The sequence below is a fragment of the Falco cherrug genome, chromosome 4, assembly GCF_023634085.1.
Source record: "Falco cherrug isolate bFalChe1 chromosome 4, bFalChe1.pri, whole genome shotgun sequence".
Classification (NCBI taxonomy): Eukaryota; Metazoa; Chordata; class Aves; order Falconiformes; family Falconidae; genus Falco; species Falco cherrug.
The window spans coordinates 32,873,119-32,893,300 of record NC_073700.1 but is presented as its reverse complement, the minus strand read 5'-3'; the positions used below and the strand labels follow the sequence as shown (position 1 = coordinate 32,893,300).

General features: G+C 41.2%; 1 protein-coding gene across 1 annotated transcript; it reads left to right on the top strand.

Moving 5' to 3' along the window:
• The first annotated feature begins 7,822 nt into the window (after positions 1 to 7,822).
• Positions 7,823 to 18,924, top strand: NPTX2 (neuronal pentraxin 2). The gene is made up of 5 exons (XM_055710025.1): positions 7,823 to 8,417; positions 9,894 to 10,110; positions 13,617 to 13,861; positions 15,295 to 15,474; positions 17,290 to 18,924. The coding sequence occupies exons 1-5, from the start codon at positions 7,965 to 7,967 to the stop codon at positions 17,515 to 17,517; spliced, it is 1,323 nt and encodes a 440-aa protein (XP_055566000.1). The 5' UTR covers positions 7,823 to 7,964; the 3' UTR covers positions 17,518 to 18,924.
• Positions 18,925 to 20,182: the final 1,258 nt, after the last annotated feature.

The window sequence follows — 20,182 nt, the reverse complement described above, 5'->3', positions numbered from 1 at the left end:
GAAATAATATCATACTTCCATAATCACAGATAAAAATTAGTTTGGTGTATGCTTAATGATGCACAGTTAGTGAAATAAATAGATGACTAAGGCTGTTAGCATTGTACAAACAGATTGATTGGATTTTGATGTATAGACATCTAATTATTTTGAAAATTTGTATGTAAGTGCTCTACTTCATCTCTGTTTATCATCACTATTAACATTTTGGATAGTTTTATGAGGGCTTGGATTTTGGTGCTTTAATCCTCAGTTGTTTTTCAATCATTTCATTTAGAAGGGGTTTATCTTCATAAGAACTGCTGCAAAAGTGAGCTTTAGTTAAACCTGTGAAGTGTGAAAATCATCTGTCAAAGCAGATGTACAGCGTGTCTACTGTTAATATCTCGTTGGCCTTTAATCCTGTTTTTCCGGTTTGTGTGGGCACTGACAGTTAACTCAAGTTTCCATTAAACCTAGCCGAATAGGATTCTTTCCTGCCCTACAGTCAGCTAGTCAGACAATCAGTGATTTTTTTCACACTATTCACAAACTCATTAGACCTTTGTTCAGACTGGCTGAGGCACAGCAAGGATGTAGAACATACTTTTTCATAGTCCAGGATATTTTTCACAGGCTGAAGATTAAGGATTTAAGGGCAAAATATTTTCCATTTTATTTGAAAATTGAATCGATGTAATTTGCAACTCAAATTTTTGACATGAGTTATAGAATGAAAACATGGGAGTGGGATCTGTTTCACCAATAAATTGCTTTAACGCCATTCACTTGATAATACTTAAAATATTTCTAACCACTTAAATGCAAAGTATTGAAAAATTTTGCATTGCATTACTGCTGTTTTGGTATATGTTTTCTAATGAACATCCACTGGTCTGCAAAGAAAGAAAAAAGGTCTGTGACATCATTTCATGATGGCATACTGTGTGAAAGATACTGAACAAAGCCATTAAATATAAAACTACCAGTGAATTCCGATCTTAGATAATGAAGATATAAGTGAGGGTAATACCATTACAATACTGAGTATTTGTATTTGATATTATGGGGGGTGATTATGAAGAGTTAGATGGGTACTATAAAACACGTAGAAAATAGAAAATCATTTCCCCAAAGATCTTGTCATCTTAAATGATGAAAAGCTACAGGATAAATCAAAATGAAACTGCGCAAGTGACAGGAAGGGTAAGAAGGTAAATCTGTTAAGAGCACTAAAATCAAGTAAGTTTATTTAGATCTACCACTCTGAAAATATGATTGCAGCCTGGCCAAATCGAGTTAGTACCATGACAAGCAAATGCATTTTTGACGATTATAATCTGAAAAGATTTCGACTGGTTAACTCTTCTGACACACAAGTATCTCCTAGTACGAACAACCTTACCAGAGCTAGGGAGCAAAGTACCCTACACAGGTCCATACTGGAGCTGCTATTGATTACAGCAGAGCCAAAATACTTCAGAATCTAACCGCCAGTGTAAATAAATGAATCTCCAGATTCAGTATCAAATCTACAGCCTGGCCCCAGGTGTTTTGTCTGAAACATACTTGGTGCAGAATCCTTACCTAAATTTTGTAATACCCTTTATTTTGTAATTTTCTTGTGTTAATTTTCTTCCATCTGCGTCCATTCTAGTTCTTGCAAAAACTGTCTCCACAATGACTTTTTTTTTTTTTCGTGGCCTATCAGAACCCTATGGAGCCTCTCCATGGATCATTACTTTGTCACACTCATTAGAACTTGAGATGAAACCTATTGAGGTGACTTACATTGTCTCAGAACACCAGGTGCTTTGGCATTTCACATGTTGTTTGTGTCAAGACATAATATCATTTCTAATTGTCAGCCACAGAATGAGACACAAAAATAGTGAGAGAAGGAGGGAAATCCCTGTAGGGAGAACTCAAGGTTATCACTCCACTTCTGACAGAACTGAAAAACTTAACTCACCAACATGAAAGACCTGAGCTTCTCCTATAGTAATGTTTTCTAATGGAAAGGCACTGAGAGTTCTGCCTTTTGTCCTGGATTTCTAATCTCTCATGTGTTCTTTTCTGTCATTTGTTGTCACAAGGTGGGTGCATTACATTCTCTTCTGTGAATTCTAGCTCTAAATCCAGGTGTGTATTTCTGGCGTGGTGACTTCAAAAAACCATTTAATTTAAGATATACATGTGAATGTGTGCATGCGTCTAGTACACACATACAGTAATATAAATGACCGATACCAACATATATTTGTGGTTTATGTAACTGTATCACAGAAAGAAAACTGAACTTTCCAATACCATAATGACAGTGAACCATCTGGTCAAAGGACACCATTTCCTAGCCAGCAACAGGGGAATTAGAACTAAAAGGATTTCAGGGGACTCTGGTAAGCTTATTGACTCTAGAAACCCACCAAAGCAGGCCCAAGTGTGGACTGTAATAGTTATCCATACTGCGGTATTTGGAGATGTAACAGGAGGGAATTTATCCCCCTCCTGCGCAAAGCACTGAGACGTCTACAATGGAGTTTAATAACTGTATCACAGCTATTGCACTGAAATCTATAGTCCATGTGGGAAGTGGTCCCTGTGGAGTTAGTAGAGAGAAAATGCATCTCACTTGCTAGAGAAAGAAGTGCAGTGTTAGGTCTTTTCACACTAGCATCTTATTTTGCAAAACCACCAAATCTAAGTGGACTAAGAGTTTTGAAAAGAAACTTGAGCAATAAATATCCAGATCTGAACATGTAAAAGCATTTGATGCTTTGCAATATATTTTATATATATGGAGACTTTAAAATATATCAACATGTACTTTGCATATCTCTAGCCAAATTCTGTGTTCTGCATTGCACTTGGAACTGGGCAAAATTCTTCCAACTTCAGGAAGACAGGCATTAATAGGAATTGAGTAATAAAGGGGAAGGTCTCAGGGTTTGATCTCCATGCAGCTAACCTATTTCACTTCTCAAATTTATCTCTAAGCCTGGCATTTTGGGCTAAATGTCTGTAGAATACCAGGAAGGTAATAGGTCCTGCAGTGGCTGACCCCATGTTTCGCTGACTGGTGATGGACAGGCAGCTTGTAGGTAGTCCTGGAAAAGTCTCCTATTCCTGTCCTTTAGTCACTGGCAGCGTATGGGAATACCAGAGGCAGAGAGTTCTCTTTCAAGTATCTGATGTTCTTTGAAAGTTCCTGCAGTGAATCTCTCTGACAAAGTTTTTACAGTGAGTACCTCTACGGTAAGTTCTGTTTTCCTTCTGCTAGAAAGAAGATAATCCTAGCTGGTGATTCACAGGAAAGTAATGTATCATTTAGACGATCTAGAGAAATCCTGACTTTATTCAGATCAGTGGCAAAAATCCTCTTGACTTAAAAGGGAATACATTTTCCATTTATGATTTTCGTAGACCAGCCTAGGATATGGAAAGAAAAAGGGAGTATGTCTCTTAATGATTCGTTTCTTCTAATATTCTATTTGTATTTTATCCATAAAAACTATATAAGATGGGATTATTAAGAACATCTAAAGTATGTTGAACAAAATCCTCATGCTGCAGTATCCCTGGATGCCATGACTTTTAACTTCTGTAGGCAAACCCAAGTTTCGTAATTTTTTTTCTCTGTAACTGGCTAATTGTCTCTGTTCCCCCCTAGATTTCCTGATACTAACACTTGCAGACACCAAGTTTCTTGACACATGCTTAAAAAATTTTGAGTTTAGTTTTGCAGCACATCTCTAATCAGTAGCCAGGAGACTTTTATGCTGTCAGAAGTAGCTATTAAAGATTAAGTGAAGAGCCTGTTCATATCTGATAACTTCAGCAAACGTGAAAAAGGATACCAAACAAAATTCATAATTTCAGGCTTCATTGCTGGTGAATAGTTTTATAGTTTTGCTAGACTTGTTATGATACAAGTGAAACTGGTCTTTTTTTGACAAAATGATACATGCTTAAGGAATGACTCAAATTATTATTAGTTTTTATAAACTTCTGGGAGTTGTAAATAGCAGCCCAAGTAGCATTTCTTAGAAGCAAATTGATTAAATAAACTAGTATAACCCAGCTAATATAAACATTACTCTGATACAAATAATAAGCATCAGGTGAGACTATGTCCCATTGTGATGCACAGACATAGAGAAATAGATTTCTGCCTGGTAAGAGTTTATAATATGAGAAAGGCTAGAGAGGAAAGGGAATAAATAATATGTTATTTTTATAAACAGAGAAATGAGGAATGGAAAAATTAAAGATACTTTTTGCAAACATCCCTAGGGCCGGGCTGTAAAATTTATGTACTTACTGACAAAAGTTGGACAGTTGTAACTTTTGAAAATTTCATTAGGCAGCTAAATGCTTAACTTCCATTACAATAAGACCTGATTTTCACGTACAAAAAGGATTTAAACCTGGATCTGTAGGTCTAGGCTAAGTTGAGCCTTTCTGATAATGAGGCCAATATTTCACTGAACATCTGGACAATAATGAGTGGAACATCAAAAAAAGAAAAAGAAGCCTACCTTTCCTCTAAAGTCACTTGTATATGGCCTTTCACGTGCTTAAGCTACACTTTAAAAATGAGACAGTCTCCTAATTTATTTAAATTTTTCTGCAAGATTGTGTTACTGATAATGGCGAGACACAAGCATGTTAGCAAAGTGTTATGTCAGATCTGAATTCCAGACCTTCATACTAAACGCAAACCCCTTATATTATTGAGAATCCGAATGCATTTTACATACATATTGAAGTTTCAGTATCAGATCTCACAGTTGTGCATCAAAGATAAAGACAGATAGCAGCTAGCATGCAAATGCTATTTCCAAAGAGAATAAAGCCCTTTTGAAGGCAGTAGAAACTGTCAAAGTTAAATTAAAAATTAAAAAAACATTCTGTGGGCTGCAGAGATGCTAAGCTGCCTGACAGCCACAGAGCCAGAAGTTTTAAAAACCTCTCAAATACAATAGTAAGTCATCTGTACTCGCTGTGCTTCTCCCTCTACCCCATCAACTTTATGCTACAGTGAAACATAATCACTGTGTCTATGAACTGTTCCTCTTGGTCATAAGGAAAAAAACACTTCCTTTTTTAAACATCTCAAATTATCAAGCATTCAGCTTGGTTATGCCTTAACATGTAATATACTGGTGTGAAGATGATTGACCTTCTAATTTTTTTAATGGTATGTGATTTATTATTTATGATAATGTCCTGCTACATGTTAGTCACTCAAAATGAAGGCCTTCCAACATGAAAAAATACTGGCTACAGTCAGTGTTTCAATGAACTAATTATATGCATTAAATTTAGGTCTCAGAATCTGGAAGTGGGGTAAAGTGGGGTAATTTGTGTTATTTGGGCATTTTTTTTTTTGAAAGCGCTGAAGTACCGTAGAAAAATATTAAGGGTGTTAAGAAGGACAATGAATAATCCCTGGCTTTCTCCACATCTGTCCACCCTTCCTCCACATTTATGCCCCCACTGTGCGGTAACTGACATTTCTGAGTGTCTTTGTTGGGATTCTTGCCTGTTTTACTGACCTCCCCTGTCAAAAAGAAACAGTATAGTAATAAAGAACAATAATTCCGTTGTCATGAGCAATTTACCACCATATACCTTACAGAACTTTGGAAGTCAGATGTTTATTGCTTGCTGCTGCTTGTATTACTTCTCAGCTTGCCTGAATAAGAGATTATGACAAAAATCTATCTATAATTAAGAAAAACCTTCAAGCTATACATTGCCTGAATTTAAAAAGAAGCAACGCCTTTGTCGCTGTTGTGCATCGAGTCAAAAATCCATTTGAGAACAACTCTGAATTGTGTAGTGGGTTTTAAAATCAGGATCAGAATTTTATTTTTAGTAATGTGAGGTCATTTTCATAGGGTGCCATCACAGTTCACATTAGAGAGGATGGAATCAAGCTGTATAAAAGCAGTAGACTACTGTTGTCCTACAGTAGTGTCAGAGGACAGGCAAACTATTATTGTAGAGTTACGAAGTTTTTTTCATACTTTTTCATGAGACATTCAGGAGAAATGAGCTGTAATGTGGTGCAGATGTGACTGCATGATCTTACATGTAGGGCAGAAATTTTGGTATGTTATTGCATATGGGCTTTAATATTTCTTGGACTTATGTGAACTGGAAAGACACTGTGTTGACAGATGAGGTGCTCCTAGTGTACTTGCATGGTCCTCCTCATTGCAGCACCCTGAACTTTAATCAGCAAAATAATTAAGCAGTGATATCCTGTTGATCTCGATGGGAGTTAAGTCTCTGACCAGGAATCACTCCGAGCCTCTGTACCTGAGTGGGTATTTCTTTGCCATTCAACCGGGATGCAGTATAGTCTCTTGAGACCTGGTTTCCAGGCAAAAGAAGTTCAGACAGAAATCAAAGCTTCTAGTCCCTTGTTGAACTCTGTCCATCCTGCGTTCTCTCCCCTGGAATAAGCAACATGAGCTTCATCTCTCACTTGTGTGGTTTAACAGTGTCTGCAGTGAGCGTTGGCTGACGTGGCTTTCAAATGGGACGTTGCTGGAGGAGAAACTGGACTTCAGGAAACCATTTCACTATTGCTGTGATACACACTCCTTCAAACTTGCAAACTCATGCGGTAACAAAGCAATTCACATGTTGACTGAAAAAACCAGCTAAAAATCTTTTCAATTAAGTATTCTTTATTCCTTTTTTTAATTCATTATTACTAAAAACAGTTACTACGAAATACGTAAGAGCTACTCACCCTACGGTAAAATGTCTTTAATTTCCATATATATAAAATTCTACAATTCTGAAATTTTACTCGAAGGTTTTGGAGTCCCAAGAGCAGCCTCTGCTGATGCGTAAGGAAACTGTTTCCCTGGTTTTCCAGTAGAGGTAACAGTTTCCTTTGTGTATCTCTTAGAAGTTTGCAAGAACTGTTTGGCTGATGTTTGTATGGCACTTGGGAAAAATATACGAGCCCTCACAGATGATAAATGTGAAGTCATTGTGAACAGCATTAAAAATACTGGATACCACAAACAATATAGCTAAACCCACAGTGGTCTTACGGTCCCACAGCAGGCTTAGGGTACTCTGCCAAAATTTCTTAAAGCATCCCTGTCCCTTTCCATCATAAATCCCAGTACTGAGCTAGACCTTGACCGTACCTGGTGTGTGTGTGACAGCAGTGTCCCGGCCTCGTTAGCAGGAGCGCAGTTGGAGGGCGGGGAGAGATGGTCCCCTTTGGCCGGCACGGGCTGGGTCATATCGCGATACGGTGTCCCGTGCTGCACGCCCCCCACCCCCCCAGCACAGGGAGAGCTCGACAGGCCGGAGCGATCTCGGGAGGGGAGCCCGTCCAGCCGGAGCCGTGCAGCGCGCCGCGTGCGGGAGGGCAAGGGACAACGGGAGCGCGTTGAAGCGGGAGCGGTTCACGCGGGGCACAGGAAGAAGCTTGCTCGCCGTGGGGCCACCGGACCAGAGGCCGAGGTTGCCCAGGGAGGCCGCGCAGCTGCCACCCCTGGCGACGTCCAGGACCCGACTGGACGAAGCCCCGGCCCCCCCGGGCAGGCAGGACCGCGGGGCGCCCGGCGGCAGACGGCGGACGGGGCAGCACCGCCCCGGGGTCGCGCTGCCGCCGCCGTGCGCCCCCCCCCCCCCCCCGCCAGTCCGCCCCGCCGGTCCCCCCGGTGCCCCCCCCGCCCCGGTGCCGCGTGGCGTCAGCGCCGGCCGCAGCCAACCAGCGCGCGCGGCGCGAGCAGGGCGCCCCCCCACCCCCGCCGCGCGCGCCCTGCCGATAAAAGCCGCGGGCCGGCGGCGAGCGCGGGAGCGGGACGGGACGGGGCGGCGGGGCTGGCTGTGTCGGCGCGGCGGGGCTGGCCTCCTGTCAGCGCGGCGGGGCTGGTCTCCTGTCGGCGCGGCGGCCCCCGCCCCGGCGTCCCCTCCGAGCCGTCGTGCCGCTCCGCTCACCGGCCGGGATGTTGCCGGTGGTCGCCGGGCTCCTGCTGGCCGTAGCCGCGGGCGGCTGGGGGTCGGCGGCGGGGGACCAGGAGAGCCCGCCGGGGAGCCGCTTCGTGTGCACCTCGCTGCCGCTGGACACCGCCGGCGCGGGCTGCCCCATGCCCCCCGTGCCCATGCAGGGCGGCGCGCTGCCCCCCGAGGAGGAGCTGAAGGCCACGGTGCTGCAGCTGCGGGAGACCGTCCTGCAGCAGAAGGAGACCATCGGGAGCCAGCGGGAGGCCATCCGGGAGCTCACCGGCAAGCTGAGTCGCTGCGAGGGCGCCGACGGCAAGTCCGCCGCGGGGACCTGGAAGCCCGAGCTGGGCAAGGGCAAGGACACTATGGGCGACCTGCCGCGGGACCCGGCGCAGGTCATCGACCAGCTGAGCCGCACTATGCAGACCCTGAAGGACCGGCTGGAGAGCCTGGAGGTAGGGCCAGCCCCCCGCCCGCCCGCCCGGCACTTGGGACGGCTTCAGGTGTGACAGGGTGACAGTGGCCTCGGCGCCCTGGGTGGGCACAGCCAGCGCGTGTGTCTGCGCCAAGCTTAAACCAGCCTGGCCGAGCCCGGGGAGCGAGCTGCTTGCCTGTCTTGTCTTGTCTCGGTTGTTTACCTGCTCGCTTTAACGGTAAAACCCCCGGAGGGCTTGGCTGTGATGTGTTCTCCCGCTGCGTGGGGGGAGATTATGGTTTTCCTGTCACCAGCTTAGTTTCTGTATTAATATGACTAAATCTCTCCGGGAGTGTGACTCCATGGGGTTTGAGGTATAAAGCTGACGTCTTGGGCAGTAAGACCTTGGCATATGGTGCTGAACATGCCAGTGGTAATGAGGAGATTGTGTTGGACAGATTGTGAAGATAAGATGATGTATTTAGAGCTGACATAGAGTAAAAAGAACCTGATTCTGTATGCCTGTGAATAGGAAGGGGGCTTGGTCCAAACCTACTGGTAAGTAATTTCCATCAGCCTTTGGACCGTGCCGTGGTTGAGTGGCACTCACAGAAATATTTTATAGAGTATTCACACAGGAGTAATGCTGGATGTTCTTTTGCTTTCCACACCCTGTGAGCGACATGTGTCTCCTCCTGCTGTCCTCCAAACAGTCGCTGGTGGTGTGAGGGTGGCGAGTAACTTCCTAAAGGTTATTCTATGAGGTTTAAACACTCTTTTTAAACTGCCTTTCAAGTACAGTTTTGAATAATCTGGTACTGTAACATCATTTTTTACTGTTACTGTCTTGTTGAGGCATTTTTTTTAGGGTTGTAGAAGACAAACTCCACTAGAATAGTAGGTGGAACCATTGGTTTCTTAGTATCCCTAAAGATAACAGTTTTATTTGTGAAAGAGTGTGGGTTTTTTTCAGCGGGATTTATTTTTTTTTTTGTTTACATAAAAATACTTTCACTGGCTAACACCATTGCTCTAAAGAGCATCTGACTTCTTTACTCTGCAAATCAAAACTGAGGAAACTTTCATTTGGTAAATTTGCTTTCAAAGTAGCTTGATTTTTGTTTTAAAATGAAATAATAGTTTTTACTTATATTGGCAATGTCACTTGCAATACTTAAAGCAAAATCTGACTACTATTTTCACATGTACCTATACTAATGGAAGTGCATCACACCTGGCTCCCTACATTGATTATTTTGAACTTAAATGTATGAAGGCTCCTTCGTATGGAACATGGAAGCCTCTAACAAAAGTGCTCTTTTGTTTCAGGAGCTGGTTAGCTACAGTGCTAGTAAGAGCACTGAACGTGGCAAGTGTAAAAAGCAATGCCTCTTTTGTACTTGCTGGAGAATGTGGTGATCTTGCTTTCTTCCCTTTGAATCAGGAGCATATCTGCATTTTGCAGTTTCTGTTTTAGAAATGACAATTTTTTTTTTCCTTCTCATTTCCCCTGAAGCACCAACTCCGAGCCAACGTGTCATATGCCACACTGCCTAATGACCTTCGAGAGATGCTTCAACGGAGGCTTGGAGACCTGGAGCGCCAACTCCTGAGCAAAGTGGCTGAGCTTGAGGATGAAAAGTCTTTGCTTCATAATGAAACGTCAGCCCATCGGCAGAAGACAGAGACAGCCTTGAATGCATTGCTAGAAAGAGTGTCTGAATTAGAAAAAGGTAACCTGCACAGAATCTAAACATTTCCCCATCAACTTAATTTTGTTTACTCCCTCCTTCTAGTGCAGTAGCCTAAACGTGGGCCTTGAGGGAAAGACAGTTAAGGTGCTGGACTATATAGTAGGTGGCAGCACAAATACTTGGATTCTCTTTTTGCATTTGTCACAAGCTTCCTGCTTGACAGGCCTCTGCATGGCTTTGGCTTCCTGTCTCTTAATTTGGCATGTGTGGGTGGTTAGGATGAAACTTAGTGTTTGTGGGGATGGAAAGATTCTATAAGGAGGCAAGTAGAAATAAGAAGTATTACACTGGTGTCAGGTAAATACCTGCATAATGTCAAGTATGCATCTAAGTAGAGCCACTTTTTTTTTTTTATGTGGACTGAAAATCATATAGGCTAAATTTAATTAGCACAACTGCCTTTGATGTAACGAATGGCCTTTTGTACCAGAACAGTTTCCTGCTGCTTTGGAAGTATTGCTGGTGGTCTTTCCTTTCATTGCTGCTTATGACTTTGAGTAACTGCAGATACTTGAATTGTGTTCTATCCCAAGCATATAGCCTTCAGAGTTTACAGCAGATTACACATGGTGCCACTGGGGGACACTCTCTTAATCCTAGTCATTTATTCAGATGCTTAGATTAATTATTACTGAGATCTCTATGCTTGAGTAGAATCTGTTTATCTGAATTACAAATGCCCATGGAAGTGAGCTAAAGAACAGAGCTATCTTTCTGTATTGATTACATACACCTACAGAGTGGACTGTGGAGCACTAGATGCCAGTAAATACCACTGCCTAGTCTTTAAATGATTTTCCAAGGTGAATTGGCTCTCTGCTTAAAAGCAGCTTAATGGACATGCTTTCAAAATGGTGCAAACATACATATCTCATGAATTTTAAAATGTGACCTAATGGAATCATTTGTGTAATATTGTATCTATTTTTTTTCATTTCAAAAGTGTGAAGGAGGGCAAAAGGGAAGGAGGAAGAGATCTTCTACTGGCTGTGTCATTTAGTGTTCCCTGAGAGCCAAGATAAAGCCTAAACTGCAACTAAAGTTCTGGAGAATTAGTGGCCTGTTAATGTCTTATGTAGCAAGTATTGCTAGTCCTTGTCTCTGAAAGATGTGACTCATATCAGCAAGTCAGAATGAGAAAGGGAGTGGTGGGAGAAGGAGAATGTGTAGTTTAGTTAGGTTAAAAATAGCCTGTTCCCACCTTTATTTTTTGTGTGGGGAGAGAGCTGTCTTAACTCACCAGGGAAGTAAAGAATTCGGGCCAGGAACCAAGACACAGGCTTTCTTTTAGTTGTGTAATTTGTTCTCTATTACAGTGCAGTTTAGCTGTTCTGTGCCTTTGGTTCCTCTGTCAAATCAAAGTGATGGTAATAATGATCTAAAAACTTTTTAATGATTTTTTTGGATTAAATACAGACAATATTTGAAGCGATCTGACCTCTTTTGAAAATAGTATTTCTATTGTGCTTTTATTTTAAATGCCATATTGTTCAGCATCAATTCCTGACAACTAACTAGAGTGTCACAAGCTCCCCATCCTCGGACTAAGTAAATTGAGGAAAAAACTAACGTTGTAAGGTGACACCATGAACTTTGGGTTTATTTTTATCTGTAGTTGTGACAGCTATCTTTACCAGTGGGACTGAAGATTTTGAAGTTTGTACAACTGTTGTGATTCGAAAAGGCTTCTGGTAATTCCTTTACCAGTTGTCTCCATCAACAGCATTAAATGCATTAAAAAGCAGTAGTGGGTGGAGGAATAATCTTGCAATGAATAGTGCCTGGACTTAAATTGATTCCTAGCTTTACTGGAGACATGAACAGGTCACTTGCTACGTCAAAATCCATTTTCTTCATCTGTGAAAGGGAGTAACAATATTTCTTGCCCATCTTGTCCAAAAATAATTCGGATCCTTTAGGAAAAGGATTGTCTTATCCTGCGCATGTGCCCATTGCCCAGAACAGGAGGATCTTGTTATCATTTGGAGTTCTGGATGTTTCCAAGTCATGAGAACAAACCAAAAAATATAAAAAGATTAATATTGTTTGTTCTTTTTGAACCCATTATTGCTTCCTTAAGTTCTTTCACAGAGTGACTAATGCCCTTAATGGAGTATGCTTCTTTTTTTCATACATGAGATTGGTTGTACCAGCCTTGTGGAGCTTGCTCAATGTTAGCCCTAAGACACTGAGAGGTTTTTTTCTGAGAATTTAGAATATTTCAGGTTTTGGTCTGTAAGTTCCTCAAGACAGATGCAAGCATCAGACAAGCTTTTTCTTCTTCCACCCCCTTGTTCTGTGAAAAATACAGTCAAAACACTTCAGTTGCTTCTGGGATTGGGAACTGAGAGAATGCAAATGGTTTAAAAATTACATATGAGAATTGTGGCAACCTTTTGTGACAACAGCTCTTCATTTGGATTGGAATGTGAAGCTTGGCAAGGGGATTGAATTTGTTTCAGGAATGTGAGTAAAGGAAATGAGTGGGACTCAGAAGAACAGGTTGCTGAAAGGTTGAGGGTGACACTCTACTACAGAACTGTGGGGTTTTATTTTGTGGCACAATGTGGGATTTCTCTTTTCTTAATATTTAATTCTAGAAAATTACTTGTAGGCAACTACATTAGAACTATACACAAACTATAATAGAGAGTATTGCAGCTTTAGAAAGTTTTGGTCATAAGCGTTCTCAATTTCATAAACATTTCTGGAATAACTTGCTGGGTTTTATCACATCTTTTAGAAAAAGCTAAACAATAGTTTCTTTTATATTAAAACAAATATCTAATGTTTTTGTAGTTCATAACTTTATATTGCATTTTTCTTAGGTCACTTTGTACTTCAGTTGTATGTTTTTGTTCAGATCTCCTCCTAATTTGTCTGTGGGGCAGAAATCAGTTCTTCTGAATTTAACTCTGCTTTCTGGAATATGTCATCTTTTTCTTATATCAGAGTGGCCATCCAAAATGAGACCATCAACCTGTTTCTCAGCCTGCTATCTGTAAAATGGGGACACTGCTGCTAGCTCCCTGTGTAGCAGTAGTAGGAAAAGAAATACTGTTTCTGAAGCACTGTGATACTTTCATAATGAGCATACCAGAGAATCCATGTTTAGTAACAGTAAATATATTTTAAAATGGTTTGGATTGTTTGAAATAGGCAGGCCTCCAGCCATGAACTAAGCAATGAAGGAAGAAAATATTTAACACCCTCTCATTAGTTGTCTGCCATGTATGTATTCTTCTGCTCTAAATGAGCAGGAAAAGTAAATGAAGTAATTAGCATGATGTGTATAAAATCTAGTTATATTTTTCTGCTGCAAAATCAACATTCAGTAATACTACTTCAGTATATTTTTGTGTGACTCTCTAAAGTGATGAAAATTCCCAAGATTCTTGATACCAATTGTATGGTTTCTTAACCTGACTTACAAATACATTGTTTTGTTTAATGTTAAAGGTTTTTCTTCCTCAATGTAATTCTAGGTAACAGTGCATTTAAATCACCTGATGAATTCAAAGTCTCCCTTCCTCTTCGCACAAACTACTTATACGGGAAGATCAAGAAGACTCTGCCAGAGCTGTATGCTTTTACTGTATGCTTGTGGTTGAGATCAAGTGCTTCTCCTGGAATTGGTACTCCATTCTCATATGCTGTTCCTGGGCAGGCTAATGAAATTGTCCTCATAGAATGGGGGAATAATCCAATTGAACTGTTAATTAATGATAAGGTGAGAATCAACTAACTCTTCTTTATTGTCTGCATAATCAGAATATGGCCCAAACCCATGATACCTTTCTAGCAACAATTTTTATTCTCCCTGAGAGAAGCCAGCTCTGGACCTGTGAGATGGTAGTGTCTACTTGTTGGTTGTTGTAGGTTCATAAAAGTACTCGAAACAAAGTCAAATGGTACATACATTTTGTGTGTTGAGACAAAGCAGCATGACATCAAGATGTGCACACACTTATGTACGTCCTTTGAGTTTACAAGCAGGTCTTGGCTTCTATTTTTTTTTTTTTGGTTTGTTTGTTTTGTGAAACAGAAGCAGTATTTGAAGGCACAGTATCGCAAAACCAGTGAGATCTGAGCCAGCTGCAGTATTTCTCTTTCCAATCCTAGAAGATCAGATACGTTAAAATGAATTTTGCAGAAGGCAGAGAGCAAAAGGCATGTAATTGTGGCTGGTTTTGTTATGCTTAATAACTAAACATCAGCTTAAATAGATTTTTTCCAGACTTTAGATACAAAAAGCAACAGTTGTCTTACACTACTTCATACCACTGATGGCTTCTGACAAGCTTCAGAATGAGGCTTGAGGGAAAACAGGACTTGCTGAAAGTTGGCATTAAAACAGGTTATAAATAGTTCCTTTCACCCCACCTTCAGTTAGGTCTCCTAGTAACTTGCTAGGGATCAGGTGTTTACAGATCTACAACACAACTCGGGTGGTTTAGTCATGTGGCTAGTTAAGGACTTCTAACAGTCCTGTCATCCTCCCAAATCAATAAAAATGAAAAGCTGATTATTTTTAATGGTTTGAGGAAGAGAAGGAAGCTTGAGTCTGTTTATCTGTAGTGATAACTTTTTCTCATCAATCTTATGTCAGTACTATTAATGTTCTGTAAGGCTATTCTTTCTACCACATCACAGGCGTTCAATAGCCTGCTGCTTTTGTGTCTTTATGTTGACTTAGTAAGTTTTCAGGTTAGATTCCTAAAGGAGCATAAATCCTCCTTGTTCGGAGCCCTATGTTAACAGTTCCCACAAGTTTTACTGGAAGCAGGCAGATCCATTTGTCAGAGTTGTTAATGCAAATGGTGCAGGCAAACGCCAGATTTTAAGAAAAACTTAACATGAACACTAGATGGAAAGTTAGAACCAAGTACTGAGATTAAAATGCAGGATGAGTGCATTGATAGCAGCTTAGACTGTAGTACTTGTGTCACTTTATTCTAGATGAAATGAAGGCTCATATCTAGAATAAAAAGTGTGGCTGTATTTCTCAGTACAGGAGAGTTGGAACAACGTAGAAAGATGTGGACTGACTTCTGTCTTTGAAATTTTACTTCGGAGGGCAGAGTAAATATTGTCCATTTTCAAATGTTGTGCTTGAACTGATGGGCTTGGTTTACAACATGCATTATTCTTTGGTTTTTGTAGGTTGCCCAGCTCCCGCTTTTCATTAGTGATGGAAAATGGCATCATATCTGTATAACATGGACAACCAGAGATGGAATGTGGGAGGCTTTTCAGGATGGAGAGAAGCTTGGCATGGGGGAGAATCTGGCTCCTTGGCACCCAATTAAACCTGGAGGTGTCTTGATCCTGGGTCAGGAACAGGTGAGTGAATGACGGTGTTCCAGGGTTTGAACTCCCCAAGCAAACAGCAGCTGTGGGAAAACTTTGTTAAACACTTGGTCTTGTTGTATACCCAGTATCAGAAAGATGAAAACAAGGCAATAAATACTTAATGCAATCACACATTGGTAGGTTTTATTTAATTTATTAAATATTCAGAATATTCATGTTGTAGCTGTTCCTATTCCCACTCTTAATGCTACAGCGTGCAACTTTGTTAGTGACCTGAATAATGCCTTCAATTAAATCCTTTGAGCTAGATCACTGGTAACCAGCAACGTGGCCACTGAAGTTACAGAAAAGGACAGATCTAGTGAGTACTTTTGTATGAGCAGTGCTGAAAGTGGACCAAGTATAATTGCTTTGATTTGTTTTAATTTCTTTTTAATTGAAGCCAAATTGACTGTTCCCTGTAACAGTTTACTGGTTTTCACCCTCCCTTTCCTCTTTATCCCAAGAATAGCCAGAATGTTAGTGATCAAGCCCTGGGACAGACCAAGGAAAGTGTGTGTATGGGGGTAGGGGACCAGCAACTATGGGCACTGGAGTGCTTGTGGGTATATCAGGATCTTTTATAATTTGGGCTGCTATGGAGAACTCCCTCTAGACTGAATTAGGATAGTGGAGCCTGTCACTCATTCAGAATTTGATGTCTACTTTAAAGATGAGTCTGAAGTCAAAGGGACAAACTCTAAATCAGACATTTGGTTTCCTATTAAAGATGGAGGTAAATAAATCTCCTAATGGAAATGCTAATAAAGTTTGAATATTAGTGCTGCCAACAGAAAGCAGTCGTAAGGTTAAGTCCTTTTTGAATATTGAAAAAACCAAAGGATTTTGAATCTCGCTTTTCTTAGTTAAGATCTCATTAAGTTATTGCCTATGAATTGTGTGGCTCTTCACATTTTTTCTGTACCTGTTCTTTGTATGGTTATACATATACTAAAAAAAAAATTGTAATGCGTAGCAGGAAACAGCCTTTCTCCAGGATTCCCAGGTTCACAATGAAAAACTAGTTTTGTCCTAATACTGATTTTAGTAGTTATTTATCCATGACGTAAGTGACAGAATGGGAATTTCAGAATCCTAATACACTCTGCATAGCAGATACTCCAGTTTACTATTAGGTGGCTGGCAGGTTTTCTCTCGCACCATTTGCCTGTACTATGCTTGGTTCTATCTTTTGCTACCAGTTTCATGTTAGTGTGATCGCACAAAATTTGTGATTTCTGTCCTTGAGCAGTGGATGGAGCAAGCAAACACTTTTAGGCTTATGCAGTAGCAGTTTGAATTACTCATTTGGTATAACCAGAAGCAGCCTATGTATTAAGATCTAAATGTTGCATCTTATAGCTCCTAGACAATTGGTCAAGGGCTGCAGTTACAGTTTAATCTATAGCCATAAAGTTTTTGGAGTAATCCTACATATCTATGCAGTTCTTGCTGAAGCTGTCCTGTACCAAGCTTGCAAAATGGCTCCTAAATTAGCCTCTGTCTAAAGCTGCCTTCTTGTTCTGCTGCTTGGGGGCAGGGTTATTTATGTGTAGCCTTTGTGTGACGGTATATGGTCACTACTGCTTGCTTTGAATTGTTTTGACGCATTTCAACTTAGAGCTTTTAACTCTTCCATAGAACATCTCGTTCAAAGTAGCCCTTCTAGAAACTTGAAGTTGTCTGTGTCTGTGATCCAGCTCTGCATCTTCTTCTAGCAGTGTGCCTGGGGGGGAGAGGGTGTTCAAATCTGAGGAGGAAAATGCTGAAATAACCTTATCTAATCCTAACTCTTGCTGCCTGAAGGACACAGTAGGAGGAAGATTTGATGCAACTCAAGCCTTCGTCGGGGAGATGAGCCAGTTCAATATATGGGACAGAGTCTTAAAAGCTGAAGACATCATGAATATTGCTAACTGCTCTACCAACATGCCTGGCAACATCATACCCTGGGTTGATAACAATGTTGATGTGTTTGGAGGTGCTACTAAATGGCCTGTGGAGACATGTGAAGAGCGTCTGCTAGACTTATAGCTGCAATTGTTTCCCATTCAAGTGCCCCATTTAGTAGGACAATCTTCTGTGCAATCTAAAGCACTTATTTTTCTCTCTGCCCTTCCCCAATCTTAACTCCTCAAAAGAATAAAAAATTGACTGAACCGCCTCAGTGCAAAGACAGCTGCTAGTTTTGGGGCACTGAGCCTGACAATGAAAGAAGCACTTCTTGGCTAGAGCAGCCCTTGCTTTCTTATGGCCTGATCCAAAACCATGCTTTAGCCTGCAGCAGCCTTCGGTTAGGCCTGCGTTTAGTACATCAGTTCTTCTGGCAGGGAGGGGAAACAGCTGCCCACGTGTTAATGATAGTGCGCCTTCTGGTAATGTGCAGTGCTGACGAAGCGCTAAATGTGAATCCTTCCTTCCAGGCTATGGTCTCCCCTTTGAATTAAAGCCATTCTTTTTTAGCCCTTTTTAAAGAAATCACTTAATCCTTACACTACAGTGGTTATGGTGCAACTATGATGGGTAGAGCAGAACAGCCACTGTCTGAGTGCAAGGGTCTTGCTTTTTAATTTGCAGATTAGAAATCCTTATTTTATGGTAAGGAGGCAACGTATTTGAGACATGCTATTCTAGTTCTATTTGAAGAAAGGGCTGTGTAATTAGCTCAGCTCCATTGAAACAGAGATGCTTCAGGTAAGGTTCTGTCCCAAAGCCTGTCTTTCTCTAGCCAGGATCCCAGAGTAGATGGACAGATGAAAGATTATATTTGTAATTTCTGTAGGCTGAATGTACTGAATTCAGTGACCTGGCTTGTAAACTTTTCTCTATTGTTTCTCTTGCTTTGGTCAATGTCTTTTATTTTTTTTAAATATACAGGCTGTGATTAAGTGAATTTACGTTCTGTTTTGCTTTGAAAGGCCTTTTTATGAGCAAGTGCCAAAGTTCAGTTTCTGCTTGCTGAGAATTGTTATATATTTTTCCAGCATAAGTCTTCTGCACTGTTTTCTATGTTATTATAATGGTCCTATGTAATATGAAAATGTGTGCTGTTTTTTCAATTCTTGTTGACTGTCTCTTTGGTAAGCACTGGGCTGACTACTATATTTTTTTATCATTTTCTCTCAATATTTTGCAAATAATGTTGCTGTTTCCTTGGCATTGATGTGACTACTTGGTTTGTGGCTCGCAGATAGCAAATGCACTGTACTGGGGAAGAGTTAATACTTTTGTTATTTAAAAGAAAAATTATTTAAAGGGGGGAAGGGGGAATTTATAAAGCTAAATATCATATTTTATTTTTCATATGTTTGAATTGTAAGAATAATATGGTGACAGTCCCGTTTGTAGGATAAAGTTACATATTTCCATTAATATGTAGTATGCTGTTCTTAAAAGAAAATTCTTATAATGAACTTTTAATTAAAATGCACTGTAAAATGAGTCTTTTAATTCCTTTATAGTCACGCAAGACACTGAATGTTCTCTTTCATAGCTGCTATGAGTTCAGCTACCGTCTCTGTAGACTGGTGGAAGTACAGTTCTGTAAGAAGTTATCCTTATTCCCTAAATGTCTTAAATCACCATCTTCAATGGAAAGGGGCTTGCGGGTGTGTGTAACCTTAACTAGGGAGAGGGCTTCTACGTTTGGATGGGATGGAGTGTCTGAAGCTTAGGCAGACACCTGCCTTCTGCCACTGCAGTTTTGCTGGCACCAGTCTATAGCATGACCTGGGACGTGGCAGTTTCATTGGGGTGGGATGGGACATAGAACATATGTTCATGTTTATTTTTACAGTCACGAGAAACTGAAAGTATGACCCCTTCTGAGTGAAAGTACCTGTTGTAGGCAACTGGCAAACCAGTGTGAAAAGAGCTGCTCAACAGTGACGTGACTGGCTGAAGTACAATAGCAGAGGCACTACGCTGGTGCAAGTTGTGCAGCGCCCCGGGGGGTGTGACAGTAAACCAAATGCTCTGCTCAGTAAACTAACAAGTTGATAGTGCTCTGTGGAAGAGAACAACCAGCTGCGGCAGAAATACACCCAGCTCTGACATCCTTCTGTGGCCGTGGAGGGTTTGAGATGTCTATGAAACATCATGTAACTGTTTCAAATGTTGTCATTCTGATTGGCCTTAAAACAGACACCTTCCCCTGCCCTGAGGAAAAAAAAAACCAACCCAAACCACCAGAAAACCCATCAATATCCAAAAAATCTGTGTCCTAAGATCAGGGAGAGTGCAAAATTCACATCTCACATGGGCCTAGAGACCAGCAGAGGCATCAGCCCTCTGGTCAATCCACCTTTATCACCTTTTTAAAAATAAACCAAAGGAACTGAATTCCTGAGTTACCTGTGCTAGGTCTGCCCTTGCAGGAAACACGTTTTGCATATTTCACTCTGTTCTGAAAAGGTGAAATTGTTTTGGATACCTTCCTGTGTGGGTATGAGCCTGTGTGGTGACATGCTCTGTCATTTTAAACACTATTTCGGTGTTTGGATTTATTTGTTGGTTGAGGGAAGCAGGGGGTCTTCACACTTCAGTTGGCCACGTTGATCTATTTAGTTACTTAAACACCCCCAATCCTAGGTCTGTCTTTAGCGCTGACTGTAACAACAAACACCTGAGTAGGCAGCCCCACCTGGACGGGGGTGGGGGGGTGGGGGGGTGGGGTGTGTTTGCGGCTGGGGGCTGCGGT